The sequence below is a fragment of the Stegastes partitus genome, unplaced genomic scaffold (assembly GCF_000690725.1).
Source record: "Stegastes partitus isolate 25-593 unplaced genomic scaffold, Stegastes_partitus-1.0.2 Scaffold2639, whole genome shotgun sequence".
Classification (NCBI taxonomy): Eukaryota; Metazoa; Chordata; class Actinopteri; family Pomacentridae; genus Stegastes; species Stegastes partitus.
In genome coordinates this window covers 7803-27064 of record NW_007580370.1, presented here as the reverse complement: position 1 = coordinate 27064, position 19262 = coordinate 7803, and the positions used below count along the sequence as shown (strand labels likewise).

Here is a 19262-nt window from a genome sequence, read left to right as displayed (position 1 = left end):
GTCTTGTTTTCAAAGCTGTCTGTCACACCACCCATTTCAAACTGCCCACTTACTGACTAGAACATACTCACATACGCTTTCATGCCGGCTGGAACACTTCAACTGTGTTTAGATTTACTCATCTCTCAAAATGTGGAAGATAAAGTCTGACTCATCCGGAACACACGCAAACGAGCCGACTAGCCACCAGCATCCTCCCTGTTCCCAGATCGGCCTCCCACACCTCAGGCACGCTGGACGTCTGTGTCACTCTGAACAACATGACTATGTGGAGGCATATGTGTCGAGTTATGTGTAGGTGAAGATCAGCGTAGTGTGTACGTTTCGCTCTGAAAATGAGGTCAGCACACATTTGGGTGGATACGATGATATGTGATGCGTTTTATGACTGCAGCAGTATATGTGGGAGGGGGGGGGAGTTCATGAACACACTCAATGAGTTTGGTTGTGCATCTTAAAGCATTTCTAGAAACGGAGCGTGTGATTAAAGAGGACGTGCTGTTGTAGTTTTTTAAAAGAAATAATTCAGTAATGTTTTAAATAGTTGCCTCTAATGGATAGGGAGGCTCATCAGAGTAGTAGCTGACAAAATAATAATTCTAAGGCCTTGCTAAGAAGAAAAACTATTCCTTGTGATATATTTTTTGTGACATAAAGGTGGCTTCTTTAGCTCCATAAATATTCGGAAACCTACCAAAGCTCAAATAAAGATGAACTAGCTCTGATATATATATAAAACAAAAAATGTATTCACTTTAACAGAGAATTCATTGGCAACTATACTGTCAGTTTATTGTTAAATGTATTTTAGAATTTTTTAAAAAAAAAATGGCTCCAGATTCTTTAATTTGTCGTCTCATACATAAAAAAAACAGTTTCTGTTTATTTATTTATTTATTTTTTTTAATGCTAAAGTGAATATCTTTAGATTTAAAACTGTTGGCCAAAACAAAGTCTTTAACAATGTGTTATGCTTTTTTTTTTTTAGACAAAACTATTAATCGGGCAATTAGGACAGTAAGAGTAGATTGCTTTTGCTTTAGCTTATAAAAAAATATAAAAATAAAATAAACTTTATCTTTAAAAAGTAATAATCTTTTAACATACTTGTTCATAGATATTCATACAACCGAAGTAAAGAGTCCAAATCAGTGTCCTTTGCCAGAAATCAGCAATGCAAAGTTTCATTTGATTTTCATTATGAGCAGCTGAGGTTTGGACTGTGGATTCTGATTTGTTTTATCATGTCACCTGAACAGAATAACACAGAGAGATCTTAGTGTGAACTCACAGACATTTCTATACATTTGATTAAGCTCATCTGTGAGATTTAAAAACAAAAATGTTACATCTAAATATATATAGACAGAGTTAGAGTTAGTAAAACAGAAAATCTCATTTTATTTTCTTTGAAGGACTTTCTTTGAAGTACTCCTGCTACAGACTGCAGGATAGTTTTGTCTTTGAGTCTGACGCACAGTGTGTCCTCCTACTTTGTTAGTTCATATGCAAATTTCTCATGTAAATTGTGTGTTTCGCTTCTTTTCAGTGACTCAAGGTTGAATGTATTATATAACTGAAGGTTGCAGACGGACACCACCACAGGGATACACCTTGACTGCAGGAGAAACGTTACGTTATCAAAAAACTACATCAGCATTCAGCGTTTCATCTGCTTTGATTTTTCATCTGTGTATTTGTTTGTGCATTGTCGCAGACCATTTGCATTATCTGGCGCGGAGGGAATGATTACACATGGTGTTTCAGGCTGTTATCTTTCTTGAGTCATTAAAACACTGCTGATTGCCAATTTCAGTTCTGATTCATTCATTTTCCCATTAAAAAAAATGAATGTGATTCACTCAGCAATAAATTCACACAAATTGATAATAACGGATGTTTAACATTTCAAAGATGGAGTCTGACACATTCTCCACATGACTGACAGGAGAAATTATAAACTGAATCTAGACTATGACAGACTATTCAAAGTGCTGTGAAAAGCAGAGACTGGAGGGGGCCTGTGTGGTATTTGCTTGTCCTCACCTCTGTGTTAGCTCACAGCTCCGTGGTCATTATGTAACCACATGAACAAATATCTCTTTATCTGAGGGCAGATGAGCAAGATCCCAACCACTCTCTGCCGTGTGTGTGTGTGTGTGTGTGTGTGTGTGTGTGTGAGTGCATTTTTATGCTGACAAATAAATCAAGTGTTGGATGATAGTTGGTCCACAGAGTGTAAACTGATCAAATGAACAGATAGCTGCAAACTCCACTTGTCGTTGTGTTGTTGTTTGATTACTATGGGTCGGTGGATAAGTGTGCCACCAGCACTACGCTCATCACCGATCAATCCAGTCTGTATAACAAAGTGATGAAATCTTCTCATTACACGCTAGCACAGCCTTGACTTATTGCACGAGCATCATTTAAATATTTGCTTTTGTTTTCATCTGACACAGTTCTACTCAACATCCTGCTTTCTACATCAGCATCAACAATTACAACTACACATGGACACAAAGCCATGCACAGGATCACCAACGTGGTTAAATGTCACTACTGACACAACACTGAGCTCTAGTGGTGAGAAATGAGACCACAAAAAAGAGAAGTTGAAGATGTTGCCCTCAGATTGTAGATTCAGAGCACCTGTCTAGAGGACTGAAGACTCCATGTCTCTTAATTCGCACTCTGATTGCATCTTTGTTCCAACTTGGCACACTTGGATATTTGTTTTTGGTGTGGATTTCCATTTCTTGGATTAGTTTGTTATAGATCGAAGACAAAATATTTTTATTATCAGTTTCTCTATATATCCAGGACATACAGAGGAACCGAAAAGACGCTTTTCTCTCACCTTTTTTATTAGTGCCATACATTAAAAAAAAGATTAAAATACAGTATAAATAAAATAAAATAAAATAAATGTACACTGGCGGTAGGTCAATATAGTAACAGCTTACTGAGGTGATAGTAGTGCAATATGGTAGCAGCTTGTTGAGATGTACAGTAGTGCAAATGGTTCAGTACGTGAAGAAGCTGTTATTTTGTGTTGTTGCTGCTGTCTCTTTTCATTCTGTTAGTACGTGAACTCTTGCTGCGGAACTAATTTCCCTTCTGGCACAATAAAAATAACCTTTGACACCTCTGAATTCTGAAGTGTGAATAATGACGCATTTACAAAACATGTGACATCATGATGTCTGTGTAGATACTCAGTCATCCAGGTCATGGTAATCCTAGGAGCTTTCGTAAGGACTTCTCTTTTAGCTTGTTGAAGACATTTCACCTCTCATCCAAGACATTTCCTCAGAACTTTCCTAATGAGCTTGATGTTGCTGTTCACCGAGGTGATGTGCTCCATGAACGCTTCTGCTTCTTGGGCATCATCAGGTTTGTTTTCACGTTCTACAGCAAAGTTTTGTCTCTGTTTTGTGCTGAAAGAGAAAGCAAGGGGTATTTTCCTCAATGCCATCCAAAGGGGTCGAGTTCTTGAAATGTCATCAGCACTGTCTGAGTTGTTACAGAAACTTTGATTTCCATTGATAACCTCCTCTATTTTTCAGGAGTGCATTTTGTCCCTCCACAGCACCTCTTCTCCAGGGCTATTTTGAACAGTGGTCACCCTATCAGAGAATTAATCACCTTTACTGTAAAATAAGGAACTAAGCTATGACTGTGATTCCTAATTCTCATATTGACATAGTTTTCAACTCTCTAGTCTATGACAGCATCACAAATTTTCTGAAATTCAGTTATGGCTTTTGTTTTTTGTAAATCCCCTCCAGATTTCCAGTGGCTCCACCTGGCCACCCCTATCACAAGTCCGTGGAGGCGCCCCTGCTAATGTCTGACTGTAGATTACTGATGTACTGATGAGTCCAGTCTGGAGCGCCCCCTGGAGGATGGGAGGGTTGTGTGTTGTAGCGCTTCGATTACAAGCCTTAACCTTAAAAATCTCGCGTTTTTGGAGCTGGTAAGGTTTGATATCACTCTGGACAAAGTGTCTCCACAGACTGGGCTGTGCGGGCTGCAGCGGGCCGCAGGTCAGGCTCCGGTCGTCGGGACTGTGCGTCTCCGAGAAGTGACGTGTGTCCTCGGCTTGTCTGGTGACGTGTCTCTCCGGTTCTCTCTTTCCTCTCGGAGCGGCTGATGGAGCCACACTGACTCCACTGAGCACTCAAACTGGTTCCACTATCACGGCAGGAGTCGGCCTAAGGACACCATGGGGAGTACGTGGCATTTTTTTCTTTGTTTACATGCGTTTAGGACGATATAAAAACCTTGCTATTTTTTCTTTTGGTAATCTATACCAATAATGGACACTCGGCTCGCGTCAGGAAGCTAACTAGCTAACCTTGGGTAGGGTAGGTGGCAAGTCGAGCTAGCTCATAACGGGAGCAAGTTTAGAGTTAAATTATGTTTCGCCTGGATAATTTAACGTGCTTTGTGTCACACTTACATACATGTGTTTTCTCGCGTTTTGTGTGTGTCCTTTCCTCGCTCCTTTAGTGATTGGACGCTAGTTAGCCTCACGCTAACATTAGCTAAATGAATTAACCGTTTAGGATATTGACTGGAAAGACAGGTTTGTTTTTTTCCTCACTTTTATTACAGCATTATGACTGGTTTCTAAAGCCGGGCGATCTATTTAAAAATCACTGAGTGGCCTTTGTCAAATCACTTGCTGTCAAAGTCAGTTTCCGTGATTGACAGAGCTGATCAACACTGAGACAAAACATTCAGCAGCGCAGCCGCAAACGGTCTACAAATGACAACACTGGATACTAGTTAATGTCAGCCTTGCTCAGGTTTTTGTTTCTGGATCCATGTGACTGCGTTTACTGGTTGTCCAGCTGGCAGCTGTTTAGCTGGTGGTTAGTGATGACGTTGCATCTAAACTGACCTGCTGGAAGAGGACAAAAAACTGAAATACAGCAAAGATAGCTGCTGACCTTCAGCTATGTCTAAATGCAATGTCACTTTTGTGTTTTAATGTTCCAATCTCATTCTGCAGTTAAATTTTTGGAGGTCATCAAGCCGTTCTGTGCGGTCCTGCCAGAAATTCAGAAACCAGAAAGAAAGGTAAGCTTTGACCTTTAAGCATATATTCAAATGTTATATACAGGAACGTCTCATGTATGTACTGTGTTTATGTGAACAAAACGTGTATGACATTTGCTTTTTCTTTTCTTTTTATCTCACAGATTCAGTTTAGAGAAAAAGTACTATGGACCGCCATCACACTATTCATCTTTCTGGTGTGCTGCCAGGTTGGTATCTGCGGATCACAGTCTGTTAATTACAATCCGCTTACAAGTTAGTGTTTGTGTTTTTGGTGGCACTGCCTTTATAACTCTTTCTCTCGTTAACTCAGATTCCACTCTTCGGCATCATGTCATCAGATTCAGCAGATCCCTTCTACTGGATGAGAGTAATCCTGGCTTCCAACAGAGGTGTTTGCATATGTTGAATTGTTTGTCATAGAAATCTTTTATGTTCTGTCTTCATCATGGAGACGTAGTCCAATGCCTCTGTGGTTATCAGGACTAACATAGTCTCATTATCACATGTCAAAAGTCAAGGGTCAACACTTGTAGGTCTTCTTGCATTGTTGTTGGTACTGTTACTGACTGTGACACTAATGCTGTCCACTTTGGTCTTCAGGTACCCTGATGGAGTTGGGTATCTCACCCATTGTTACCTCAGGCCTCATCATGCAGCTGCTGGCTGGTGCCAAGATCATTGAGGTGGGAGACACTCCAAAGGACAGAGCACTCTTCAATGGAGCTCAGAAATGTAAGTATTATTACTCGCTGCACTTGCTATTTTTAGAGCTTGTCATGCACCTTTTGAAGCCTTGAAGATGTCTTACTTTGATACTTTGAAGCTTGCACACTCATAATTCTGTTCATTTTTCAGTAACATCAGTTTTGCAGCAGCTGTCCTTGTAAGATTGCCAATTTCAAGTGTTTTTTTTCTGTACTTTCGCAGTGTTTGGAATGATCATCACCATTGGACAGGCCATTGTATATGTTATGACTGGCATGTATGGAGACCCTTCAGAGATGGGTGCTGGGATATGCTTGCTCATCATCATTCAGGTTAATATAAAGTGCCATTGCTCTCCAACTTAAACTATGCATCGCAAAACACTATTTAAGTCTTTAATCTGCCAGTTTATTTGTACTGAAAGTGTATCTATCGTCTCAATATAAACCTCTCGTCTGTGTCTTCAGCTGTTCGTTGCAGGTCTGATCGTATTGCTACTGGATGAACTCCTCCAGAAGGGCTATGGTCTTGGATCCGGTATTTCTCTTTTCATCGCAACCAATATCTGTGAGACCATCGTCTGGAAGGCCTTCAGCCCCACCACCGTCAACACCGGCAGAGGTATGGCCACAAGGAAACAACACATTTTGAACCTGAGTGATGACAAGGAGGATGCATCTCTTCATCTGTATGGCACTGACTGACCCTGTGGTCCTGTGGTTTATCCAGGTACTGAGTTTGAGGGAGCTATCATTGCGCTCTTCCATCTGCTGGCCACTCGCACAGACAAGGTGCGCGCCCTGAGAGAAGCCTTCTACAGGCAAAACCTGCCGAACCTCATGAACCTCATCGCCACCGTCTTTGTGTTTGCAGTGGTAATATACTTCCAGGTGAGCTGACAACACAAACTAAATACAGTTGTGTCTTAACCTACTTTTCTTGCACTAAAAGAAATGTGGATTTTGGGTTTTGTACTAAATAACTGTTGCCTCACCAGGGCTTCAGAGTGGATCTGCCCATCAAGTCAGCACGCTACCGTGGCCAGTACAACACCTACCCCATCAAGCTGTTCTACACCTCCAACATCCCCATCATCCTGCAGTCTGCCCTGGTCTCCAATCTCTACGTGATTTCTCAGATGCTCTCAACACGTTTCAGCGGCAACTTCTTGGTCAACCTGCTGGGAACCTGGTCTGTAAGTATAGAATGGGTGCTTTGTCTTGGCAACATCTGTGTGAAGTAGGAAACTGAGAAGTTGCTTAAGAGGATATTGACACATCTGTACTTGAGTAGAACATGCGCATGTTTAGTCAGATGTGATCTCACTAACAAAACGTCTGTGTTCAGGACACTTCAAGTGGAGGACCAGCTCGGGCCTACCCAGTGGGCGGTCTCTGCTACTACCTCTCTCCTCCAGAGTCATTTGGTTCGGTTCTAGATGACCCAGTTCATGCCGTTATCTACATTGTCTTCATGCTTGGCTCCTGCGCTTTCTTCTCCAAGACCTGGATTGAGGTCTCAGGTTCCTCTGCCAAAGATGTAAGTGTGTGGTTGTGGAAATATAACTAAGTTGCCTTTTGTCAGAGTCCCCCTTAGAAATGTCCTCTAATGTCATTTTGTGTGTGTCAGGTGGCAAAGCAGCTGAAGGAACAGCAGATGGTAATGAGGGGACACAGAGAAACCTCTATGGTGCACGAACTCAACAGGTACAAATGTGAAAATGCCGTCTCAGATTTCATGTTTGCATATAGGAGGCTATTTTCTTCAGTATGTATTTATTTACAATTTGTGTCTGCAGGTACATCCCTACAGCTGCTGCATTTGGTGGGCTCTGTATAGGAGGACTGTCTGTCATGGCTGACTTCCTGGGTGCCATTGGATCGGGTACAGGAATCCTCTTGGCTGTGACCATCATCTACCAGTACTTTGAGATCTTTGTGAAGGAGCAGAGTGAAGTTGGCAGTATGGGAGCACTGCTCTTCTAGAAGATATCTTCTGATACACATCAGACACAAAGAATCCACCCCCATCATTTCTTTTTTTTTATTTTGCATTATTTGCAATTCGCACAATCAGTATATTTTGCAGCTGGGATAGGTAATTTTACTGCACCACCTCTTCTGTTTCCCACCTTACTGCTCTTGCGTGTCAATGCTGAGAAAACTGTTTTGGTTACTCCCAAGGTTGAGCATAGTATTGTGTCTCTTCAGTCATTTTATCACAGTAGCATTACCCATCTCGCTGCAGGCTGCCTAAATCCCCACTGACTGTCTTATTTGCTGAAGAATGCCTAAACACACACACAAGTGTGAGGTGCTGTCTTCGACTTACCTCAGGCATTGTTCACAGCAACATGTTCAATGAACACTAAGACAGTAACAGCATGTTGATGCTTACTTTAAGCTGAAAGCACTGTGCCAGGACATTTCGGGGAGTTGAAAGAAAGCCATGTCATGTTCATCACCTAGCCATTATGCTTGAGGTTTCTAGGAGCCTAAATTAGGATGTGAAAAGTGTAAATAACATGTGCTTAAACTCCTGGTTAGGTTTCTGGTAATCTCAGACAAACTGTCGGTGGTTTTCATTTACCTTTATTTTGATTTTAAATCATGGACTATGTTTATATTCACTCTGGTCTTATGTAGGGCACAGTGTTCGTCCACCATCTCTGGGTCCTCAAAGGAAAGTGTATCTGTGTCTTCATGCTCTTTTATTCCCAGACTGAATCGCTGCACAAAACTGCCGAGATGGTCGGGATGAGGGTGGGTTTGATAGGGATGAAAAAGGGGTTTCATTTTTGTTTTTACTTTATGTAACAGACATAATTGTGTTATTAAAAAAAAAAACAGGATTTGTTTTCCAACACATTTAGAAATTGTGTTTTGATTCCTATCGTCTCTGTGTTGTGCTTTGTTGTGGCATTATCAGGAAAGCCAACAGGATGCTAGTTGTGGTTTAGATAATACATTTAATTCCATAGCAAACAAATAGTTTTGGCACAGGTTAGTTAGAGTTGGATTTAACACTAAAGAGTGATAAGACTATAAAACAATCTGGCAGCAACAAGTGAATTACATGCTAGAGATGCAGCTCTGACATTAGGTTAAAGGGTTGTGACATATTTGTGGTCCATAGAGATATGATTTGTAATACACCTAAGTTTAGTTGCTGTGCCTTGTACTCCTGCCTTAACTTCCACCAGGGGCCACCCTGAGATTTGAGATGAACCCTCTTTGCATATATGCAGTAAAGTAAAACCATAAAGGGAGATTTTTCTCCTCAGTTGAAAGTAATATATTTAATGATGGTGTTATGCAAGTCTGAATCAAATGTAACATGGTGTACCAAACTGTCAGACCAGCCTCTGTTTTCAAGCCAGAGAGATGTTCACCACAGTCAGTCCAGCAACATTTCCATATTACAGGGAAGTGTTTCATTCATTTTCATTATCAAACCCTGCTTATCTGCCAGTGAAAACAGTGACAAACAAAGGTGTATGGAGCATTTCCAAGAACAGCCACATCTGGTTAGAACAATTCGCTGTTTGTAGGTACCCTGTGATCTGAAGACTAAGCGTGGCCAACACTAACTAAATAACTTACGGTGAAGCTTATAGATTGTACAATTATGAACTACACACACAGTTTCCATCATCAGCTCTTGACATGAAAATCCTAACACTTGTTACTTTTAGGATGAGAGCTGTCAGAGCTCCCACTGGTTATCACCTGCAGTTAGATAGGCTTTAACTTGTGGCTAATAGCACTGGTAACTAAAGTAAGTTTTTAAAAAAAACAAAAAAAACTTTTATTGTCAAATTCATTTATAAGCACGATTTGTTTGAATATATCAGTTAAAACAGTCTTTGAATTGTGTATATATATATATAGACAGAAAGGGAGAGAGGTTGACGGATACAGATGTAGATATATGTAGATAGTGTTAAATTTGTTAAAAATTCTAAGCAGAATTATAATTTCTTATTATGGAAGATGTTAAAAGGTCTCATCATATTAAATCTTATTTGTTCTGTAATATATTTTTAAAAAAAAGAAGCTTATTTAAATTTTTTATACGAGTGACGTCATCATCCCGCGCCCGCATGTGGACAGGTCAGAGAGGTAACGAGGCTGTTGGACGCCGGGTAGCTTGTCAAATGAAATCCTTGCGGTTGTTAAATAATCTCTCTCACACTGGTCATCTTTGATCACAGAGGACAAGGCACGACGAACGAAACCACCAGCAGACATGTCGTACTGCAAACAAGAGGGTAATTTCCATCTTCTCTCATTCATTTCCCGTCCACGGCTGGGCAATGTCATCGAGCCAGCTAGCCATGCTAAGCTAACATGTAGAAACAGCCAGACGTTACAGTAGGTTACTGCGCATTAGCTAACTGGCTACGGAGGTAAGGAAAGCCACCAGTAGTAGGGAAGATAGGTAGGCTCTGGCTGAGGCTTAATATGCTAATTTTTGACATGTACGTTATGAATTAGGTGAGCTGTCACGCTGCTATCGGCTGATGCTATGAGGAGTATCGAAGCAGGGCAGGTTAACTTAAACCCTGCCGTGCTAAAAAGCAATCTGTGCCACAAAAAATGTTTTTTGCTTCTTGTTAAAGCTGTATTGCTCTGTTTGTTTAGGTCTCTGGCCGCTTTATCTGAATTAAGCAGTCAAATACACGCAACTCAATGTCCATGGTGACAGCGAAACACATCTTTGAGAAACTTTCTTGTAATCCAATATTGGTGACCTAAAAGATGTTTGCAGTTTGTGGCGCAATCCGGCCAGACATTTAATGTGATTTTCGTTATACTCTAATATTGTTTTTGATGTGTTTGGTGTGTCAAATATACTTGTTTTGACTGTAATTAACATGCGATACAGATTGGTTTTTACAATTATCCTATCGTCTATATCCCCTAAAATCTAATCATCATGAATGAAGTCAAGTAATTTTGATGCATTGGTTCCATTTCAGTCACAATGTAGAGGCTACAGTCACTTTTTGGCAATAAAAAAACTGCATTATGTGAGTTGCACTGGGTTTAAAGATATTTTAGCTGATTAAAACAACTGAGTTGGTTGTAATCTAGGTCACAGAGCAGGTGAAATATTGCAGAGTCATCCGTTTTAAGCAAGCAGTTACTTATTTGCACAACACAACCAGGTGTCCCTGTCAGCCAAGCAGCAATAAGAACAGTACTTTTACAGTACTTTTGCAGTTATGAACAAACAGATATTAGTGTCATATACATCAGCCAAGAGCAGGTTTCTTACCTTCACAGTTTATCTAATTACTGTTTTTGTTGTTGTTTTTTAATTGTCATTCTAGGTAAAGATCGCATCATCTTTGTGACAAAGGAAGACCATGACACACCCAGCAACGCTGAGCTGATTGCAGACGATCCCGATGATCCATATGAGGAGCAGGGTTAGTCTTGTCGTCTTTATGTACCTGGTCTTCAATTATTCCTTCTTGGGTTACTTCACAATTTTGAGAATTGAATAAACCGAACTCAAACAGCAGAGGCTGAGAGAAGTAATTTCCCAGTTCCTAAAAAAAAAAAAAATCAAAGATAGCTGTATCCTATAATTTTCATAATGCAAAGTAATCTTGTCTGTCCCCAAGCTGCATTTTAACCACATTTGAGTTTTCATAATAATGAGTTTCTGACTTGTAAACAGTGTTTATGTTGAGATGTACATTGTGATTTTGACTGTAATCTTCCATTTTGACAGTTACTAATATGGAAGTTCCTGACAGCCACACAAATATGGACAAGTCACTAGTTCAGTGTAGCTAAGTCCATATTTGATGGTCAATATAATACACGGTGTTTCAAGAATCAAATGATCAACTCTGTAATCATACCACCATCTTGATGATGTGAACACTTGCAAGTCACAAACATGAGAATCTGTCTGTCTCTAATGTCCATTCAATATGAAGATGCAGATCTTTAAAAACTCTTTGTATTAACCTTTTAAAAATTGTAATGTTTACACCACAGACTGTATTTATAATCCTCTTGGTCTGAAAAGCAAAGCAATTGTGGAAGCCACTTAAACTTGCATTCTCTCTAACGGTCAGCAGGGGGCGACTCCTGTGATTCTAAGTCAGATTGTATAGAAGTCTGTGAGAGAACCAACCTGCCCGTTTCAATCACGAGTTCTAAGTCTACTAAAACAGCACAGGGCATTTTGTAAATTATGGTCCCATTTTAGAGGAAAATAAACCATAAAGCGGGGTTTGTTTTAGGAATAAACTACCTTGGAATTGACAGGTCATGGACTGTATCAGCATGTGTTGTGTCCTTGAGTTCTCACTCAGATCCACCGCTCAGTGGCTGGTTTCAAAAGAGCATGATGTCCAAATGCTGAACTCAAGGCTTCAAAATGGTAGTCCACAAAGCAATGTGTCATGTCACCGTCACTACATCCGTCCTTTATGTACAGTCTTTGCTTCTGACTAATCAGTGACCCTGGTGACATTGTCATTTTTAGACACTTTCCTCCAGGAACAGAGAAGACGTCATGTGACTGTTTATAGCTAAATTGCTATTGTCTGGTTTCTTTAGGCCTAATCCTGCCAAATGGAGACATAAATTGGAACTGCCCATGTCTGGGCGGGATGGCGAGCGGACCATGTGGCTCTCAGTTCAAGGAGGCCTTCTCGTGCTTCCACTACAGTTCAGAAGAGGTGAAGGGCTCTGAGTGTATCGACTACTTCAGTAAAATGCAAGAGTGCATGCAGCGGTATCCTGAGCTCTATCCCCAGGAGGAGGACAAAGAAAGCTCCTCTCAAGTAGAATCCCGCTCTGGATCTGACTCCGCTGCCCCATCTGACAATTCTGCCTTAATATCTGAGAGTGACTCTACTGCAGCCACTTCATCTGACAGCACTGCACCTACAGACAGCCAGATCGCCAGCTAAAGTCTCTCAGTCACCATTGACAGGCTCTTGTTCCTGTTGCGCAAGCACCGGCCAGCATAAGTGACTCTCCATGAGGAGCTCTTGATTGGTCTCGTCTCCTGTTCAAACCCTTCGGAGAGGGCTTATTGACACAGCTGCAACACTCGTGGGAAATATTTACAGGCTGTCAAAGGAAGACTTGCAGAGAAAAGTAGCGTATGTACAACAATATAGGCTGCTTTGTTTGCTGAGCACTCACAAATCATTTATTAATGTTATTACTGCCCCCGCAGCAAATAGCTGTGGGGGCATTAGCTGAAAGGCTCCCTTAATATGCAATAGACATTTAATTTGCTGCTTGTTCTCTTGTCAATCAGAAGAGCTGTTTGTTAGCATCAATTATGTGTGCTGTTATGTTACTGTCAGCAGCTCAGGAGAATCAATTAACTGATTTATTACTAATTATTCAGTTTGACAGAAATCTGAACTGTAATCTCCAGATCTTTTCATTTGAGCAACATTCACCTTTTTTTCTTTTTTTTTAATACCTCAACAGAAGAAAATTTGACTCTTAGTTCTACTTGCTTTCCATCACTTTAGAGACCAAAACGCAAATAATCAGCAAGAACCTAAGGCTGCAATTAAAACTTCTGTGCAGTTTACACATGATACTGTTTCTGTTTGTTGGCACTTCATAGAAACTTCAGGATCTCCAGCTACATGTGTTGCAGTAAGAATAATAGTTGGCATTTTTCTAAATTGGCTTCGTATCTGACCTGTCACATTTAACTGTTTTTGTTGTCTCAACACTGTCTAGAGTCTTCACTTAGACGCTGTGGTCGCTGTTCACTGTCATTCAGGACCTAAAGGACTTGATGGGTTTTCTCAAATGTCTGGATTAAAATGATCGTCTAACAATTTCAGCTTCCAATTTCCTTTTGTTTCAAAGACAAAGAACAACATCCTATTTTTGTGGGATAAACATTTGAATTTATTCGATGGTCAACAGGAGAGAGATGATGAATTTGATAATAATATAGAACAAACAGCCCGGCTGGATGTGAACGAGGACATTTGGATCATGGCCAGTGTCTTAAGGTTGCGGCCGCCATGATGCCCCATAAGTAATGTTTAAGATCTGAAACTAAACTTTGACAGTTCACTTATGTTCTACATGGTTGAATGAGTAGTTTAATCTTTTGCACATTGTTCTTTGCATATAAAAAAAAAGAGATGATAAAATATTCACAGAAGACTTGTCAGACAAATCAAGGTAGTTTACCAACTTAAGCCACTTTCAAAAGGAAACTGGCTTATTGCTGTGCAGTGTTGTTTTGTGAATTAGTTTTGCAGGTCGCGTCTTGAGTCGGGTACAACAGAAAGACATTCAGTCCTTCCTCCTAAAGAATTATTCACTGTTTTACCAGTATTTTGTGTTGCACACCCACATGTGATCAGACCGTTCATGAGTTTGACTCTTCGATCATTTTCCCCCTTGATCGTGATTTTCAGTCCATTTTCTGAATTGTCCGCTGACTCATGAGTATCTTGTAAAATCTTCTGAAGTGCGTTCCATGTTTTTGCCCCATATGGATCATGGGCATCCATTCCTCAGGCTCTCTGATATAAGCAGACCTAGTCGAGGTGTCCATGGAACCACAACGCTCTGCATGGTGACCAGCAAACGGCCTTTTCCAAGCTCCTCTGGGCCTGCAAGCAGGTACTCTGTGCCTGGTACAAGTAAAGAGCAAGATGCTGTAAATGGTTTAATTAAATGCCAAATCTGGTTGTTTCTCTTAACTATTTATCTGCAGAAATGTGACATACTGGGTACTAAACAGTGCTGTGTTTCATGTACCAACGCTCCCTTTCTTTGTCCTGTCTTCAGCTTGTCTTACCTGGGTTCAGTATGGGGCAGGTACAACCGCGGCTAGTCCAGGACAGAGGATAGATACTAACTGTCCCCAAAGAGAGCGCCACCTGCCCTGATCGAAGGACCTTCCGAACTTTGACCTGCACTTCTGCATGGCTCCCTTTGTCATGAGCAGACAGCACACTCGCTTTGATCACTGCAGCAAAGAAGAAAAGCCACACTGCAGGTCACAATCTATAGAACCGTTTTTAAACAAGTCAAATTTGCACAGGTTTCTTACCATAGTCATGTTTGGTCTTACAGAAGTCAGATGCACTTCTCAGCTTCTTCTCCTTACAGCTGCACTTCCCTGTGGGCAAACATTTAGTTAGGCTTTGACCATCTTTTATTTCCTGTTTTAATCCGCACAGTGCAGATAAACATCACCTGTGTAATGCAGAGCAGAGACTGCAAGCTCCTTCGACCACTGTACCTCATCTTCAATTGTGAACATGTGATCCAGATCAGGGATTTTTCCACCAATGGGCACATTTATGACTTGATTATTTGTGTAGCTATAAAGGTAGAACATAGCATAAAGGTCTACTATTAGCAATGACCTTTTTTTGGTTAAATTTAGCTTTCTCAGTGAAAAATGTGACCGTGGAGTAAGAGAGTTTGTATACCTGTCCAGACATTGCCCAGTGGTGGGATCACAGCTGTGAGGGCAGGCGCAGGGTTTGCAGCCTTCCTCTGAAAGGCCCCAATAGCCAGGCAGGCAGTGGCTGCAGCTTGTGCCCCCTACACCAGGTTTACAGCGGCACTGGCCAGTCCTGGGGTGGCACCAGGGTCCCTCCTCTCCAGGCAAAGGAGGCAAAGAGCCCTGAGCATCACACCAACATCCTGAGGAATACGGGCACAAATACAGGCCTGGACGTTGATGAAACTGTTTTTTGTTTTTCTTTAATTTTTGAATTATGAGTTTGCAAAATGCCAGCGGCATGGAGCTACAAAACATTTGTGGCCCTCATACATTAGCAATATTCATGAGAACTGCTTTAAAACACCTGAGTCAATTCAAAACCACAGTAAGCGACTTCTGCCCCATGACTCTTACGTGTGCATGCGTGGGGGGATTTAAGGGGCAGGGATGGGTGGCGCTGGTAGCCGTGGCGACAGCGCTGGCATCGACGGCCAACAGTATTGTGTTGGCAGTTGTCACAAACCCCCCCACTGGTGCCGCCAGAGGAAATCCACGCCCGCTGAGAGAAGTGACAGCTGTCTGCATGGCTGTGGCACTCACACTCTTCATTCAGAGGTGTAAAGGTCAGAGAAACAAGAGAGATGAAATGGAGACAAAGTGTGGATGGCAAAGACAAAGTGAACAGGAAACATGGGAGAGAGTGGGAAAGTTGTACGTCAATGTTTAGTTTTGATGAGTCAAGAAAGATTGCTTGTGTATAAATTGTTGCAGCCTGCACCGACACTGACAGCACCGAATACAATTTAAAGATGCACTTTAAGGTGCACTGTAAAAAAAAAACAAAAAAACATTGTAAAATGATAGTGTTGTAATGTTCAAAAACTGTAAAAATAGTAAAGATAATGTAAAATACCCATAAAATAATAGTGTTTCCAGCTGATTTAAATCCAGCAAAACAGTGTAATTATATGGCCACACATTGTTAAGGACTGTTTTTTTTTATTTTTTTAAAGTTCTTAATTTGAACATTATTTAGTTATTATTATGTAAATTATTCCAAAAATTACAATTAAACTACATTAATTTTTTACGCTCTTTACCAGGGTCCAAACACCTTGACAAAACTCAGAATCAAACGTAAACAGACCAGATATTAACGGGACTATGAAGGCATCTCTGAGTCAGCCTTAAACTTGTATTTTTAAATGAGTAGCAGTTTCCAATTGTTGCCTCTCATCCACCCAACAAAGGCGATGACGCTTCAACTTGGGTTTCAGTATCTTACTTGAGTGACACGTGGACAGGAGGAGCTGGGGACTTGAACTGACAACCTGCTTTCCCACCTGAGCCATGGACATTTTGCTTTAACATCTTAAAATCTCTTCTGCCTTTTTTTTTTTTTTTTTAAATCAGCAAACTAAAAATGCCCTGATCAAACAGTTGTGCAGTCCTGCTGGTGGTCACTTACTCTGACATGGGTTGGACTCCCCACTGCTCCCGTTGGCAGGCCTCCAGGGACGATCGTTGTAGAGCGCCGCACACTTCTCACAGTGATCCCCTGCTGTGTGGTGAGTACACAGACACCTACCAAACACCTGGAAGACACATCTGGAGCTCCTCAGGTACTTCACCCACATTAACACATGTCACAGACACATGCTGTCTAGAGACAACCATAAAATACATCCAGGCAGGTGGTGGAAAGTGAAGGTCAAGCTATTTAAAAGATTTCATTGGTGATTTGTTTCTGAGGACGTACGTTTTACATCTGGACCTAACATCCTGAAACCTATGTTCTGTGAGTATGTAACAGAACATTGGCACAAACATGCCGTACACACATACACACTGAGGAAGCTGCTCACCATGTTGCTGTCCTGTCTTTCGTCTTGACTGTTGTTGTATGGAACACAGTACTCGGCATGCCCATGGCACAGGCAGGTCCCTCTGGCCAGTAAAGTATAAATGGCATAAGGTGCTGAGGCTCGGCTTTCTGCAGTGGGTGTGGCAGTCAGAGCTGAAACTGTGAGGCTTGTCGGTTCTGCTGAAGGGTTCAGAGATGCAGGACAAGTCTGAGCTTTTAGCAGTCTGATGCGGAGATTTGTGAGGGTCAGGCGGGCAAGGGCCTCCGGACTGTAGGGGTCGAGTGTTTTAGCACCGCTGGGGTCTAGAGTACGAAATATGACCTAGAAAGAGAAACAAATCACTGAACAGCACTGACTCAAACATTCTCATAATACGTTACGTCATATTTTCTCACCTCTCCTCCACTGCAGGGTGCAGCACCAGTATAACGAGATGTACACAGTGAGCCTGGCTGATTAAAGTCATCAGGCAAACCAAATTCCACGCTGCAATTGTATGCAAAGAACTTTACAGCGTCCCAGGTCTTTCCAAAGTCAGTTGAACGTTCAATGATCATGGCAGCAGGCCGTGGTGACCTGAACACCAGCACAACATGAGTCAGACAGAATTGTGTTTCCAGATCCAATCGTATCTCATCCTGCTGCTCCTGCGTGGTGGTACCTCCACCTGATGCCCACCAGGTGTCCGGATGCAAGAAAGGGTCGTCAGTCATGTGAGCAGGTGGGTGAGTGTCCTGGTGGTGGAGAGTGCTGTTCCCACAGCAGCTTGAGAGGGTGAGGAGGGTCCTGCCACTAGCCAGATTCCCTATGGGAGGACTACAGGCATGGTCCACACATCTAGAAACTGACAGAGAGGATGAAGGAGAATCGGTCTCACAACGTGGTAAAAAAACAAAAAACCTTTCACTAAGTGTAGAGATGATGGGGGATTTGAGATCAGTGCTTTTAGATCTGCTGACAAAGAGACTCTTACAAAAGAACAAGCACTTTCCATGACTGACATTATGGACAAAACCAAAGTCCTACTCTTTGTGTTTTCCATGAATATTTAATTTTCCAGACCATTGTGCTGCTGCTGCTGTTGTCACAGAATCCTGCCCTTTCCCCAGTGGAAAGCATGAAGGCTCTCAAGTTACATGCAACGTTAAGAAGAAGGCAGCCGCACTATTAATTTTATTAGATATGACGTTTATTTTTCTTTTACTGTAACACAAACCCCGCAAATGAAAAGAGGAAGGCACCGTGAGCTCATCAGTTTCATACAATTTTAACGCATTTGAGACACCATGACATCCTGACCAGCTAAAACACAGCCTGAAACCAGCGTAAAAAATTAGAGTATTATTTGTTCATTCCCAATGACACAACTTCTCCAGCACTACAGCATCAGCACAAACAGACGATGATGCGCCTCACCTGCTCCGCTCCGCGTCACAAACAAAAACAGCCAACCGAGCGCCACCAGCATCTCATGTCGACCTGTTCCGAGCATGTTAGACACTGCCATCCTTGTTTCTGCTGTGTTTACAACATACACGGTGCGATAAACACCTTCCTGCAGAGATGAGTCCCAACATTCTGTGTCGTCTATTTAACAGACAAACGCATTTCCCTGCCAATTACGCATTGCGCAAAGTGTCCAGATGAGTCCTGGAGTATTTTTCCGATGTCCACCCAGGAATATTTGTTGACAGATGAAGTTCAAATCATCCTCAGGGACCGCTATAGGGAACCTCTTCCGAATAAAAGTGAGTTATGCGTCCTTGGTGCCGCAAAAGATGGATCGTTGGGTTTTCTACGAACGTTCCACGTTGGAAGACGAATTTAAAAACGAAATGTTCGTCATTTCCATTTGATGGATGACGGTCATATCTCATTTTGCGCCATAGCATGCAGCCCTTTTCTATGCTAATAAATTCATGGAAAGGTTTCTTTTCCCAGCCAAACAGAGAGCTTTGTGCGCCAGCCAAGTCCAGCGCTCTACGCGTTTACGCACATGAGGGGACTGTGCGCTCTATTTATACGTGGCTCCCCTCCGCCCACACACACACACACACACACACACACACACACACACACACACACTGCGGCTGTCTCTCTGTAGCAGCCCCAAAACTCCAAGATTGAGAGGGTGTATTCTTCCCTCAGTCC

General features: G+C 41.8%; 3 protein-coding genes across 3 annotated transcripts; 2 read left to right on the top strand and 1 right to left on the bottom strand.

Moving 5' to 3' along the window:
• The first annotated feature begins 4113 nt into the window (after positions 1-4113).
• LOC103375513 (protein transport protein Sec61 subunit alpha-like 1) lies at positions 4114-8636 on the top strand. The gene is made up of 12 exons (XM_008305817.1): positions 4114-4235; positions 5021-5088; positions 5211-5276; positions 5381-5459; positions 5671-5802; positions 5998-6107; positions 6243-6396; positions 6505-6665; positions 6773-6970; positions 7123-7314; positions 7405-7481; positions 7574-8636. Exons 1-12 carry the CDS (start codon positions 4229-4231, stop codon positions 7758-7760), a joined length of 1431 nt encoding a protein of 476 aa, XP_008304039.1. The 5' UTR covers positions 4114-4228; the 3' UTR covers positions 7761-8636.
• Positions 8637-9883: 1247 nt separating this feature from the next.
• On the top strand, positions 9884-13609 carry chchd4a (coiled-coil-helix-coiled-coil-helix domain containing 4a). Its single transcript, XM_008305816.1, has 3 exons — positions 9884-10045; positions 11111-11209; positions 12357-13609. The coding sequence occupies exons 1-3, from the start codon at positions 10024-10026 to the stop codon at positions 12710-12712; spliced, it is 477 nt and encodes a 158-aa protein (XP_008304038.1). The 5' UTR covers positions 9884-10023; the 3' UTR covers positions 12713-13609.
• Positions 13610-13658: 49 nt separating this feature from the next.
• On the bottom strand, positions 13659-19125 carry LOC103375511 (netrin-4). Its single transcript, XM_008305814.1, has 10 exons — positions 18528-19125; positions 17507-17955; positions 17112-17432; positions 16715-16841; positions 15661-15849; positions 15230-15446; positions 14991-15118; positions 14845-14913; positions 14590-14760; positions 13659-14422 (listed from the first exon to the last, which is right to left on the bottom strand). Exons 1-10 carry the CDS (start codon positions 18616-18618, stop codon positions 14286-14288), a joined length of 1899 nt encoding a protein of 632 aa, XP_008304036.1. The 5' UTR covers positions 18619-19125; the 3' UTR covers positions 13659-14285.
• Positions 19126-19262: the final 137 nt, after the last annotated feature.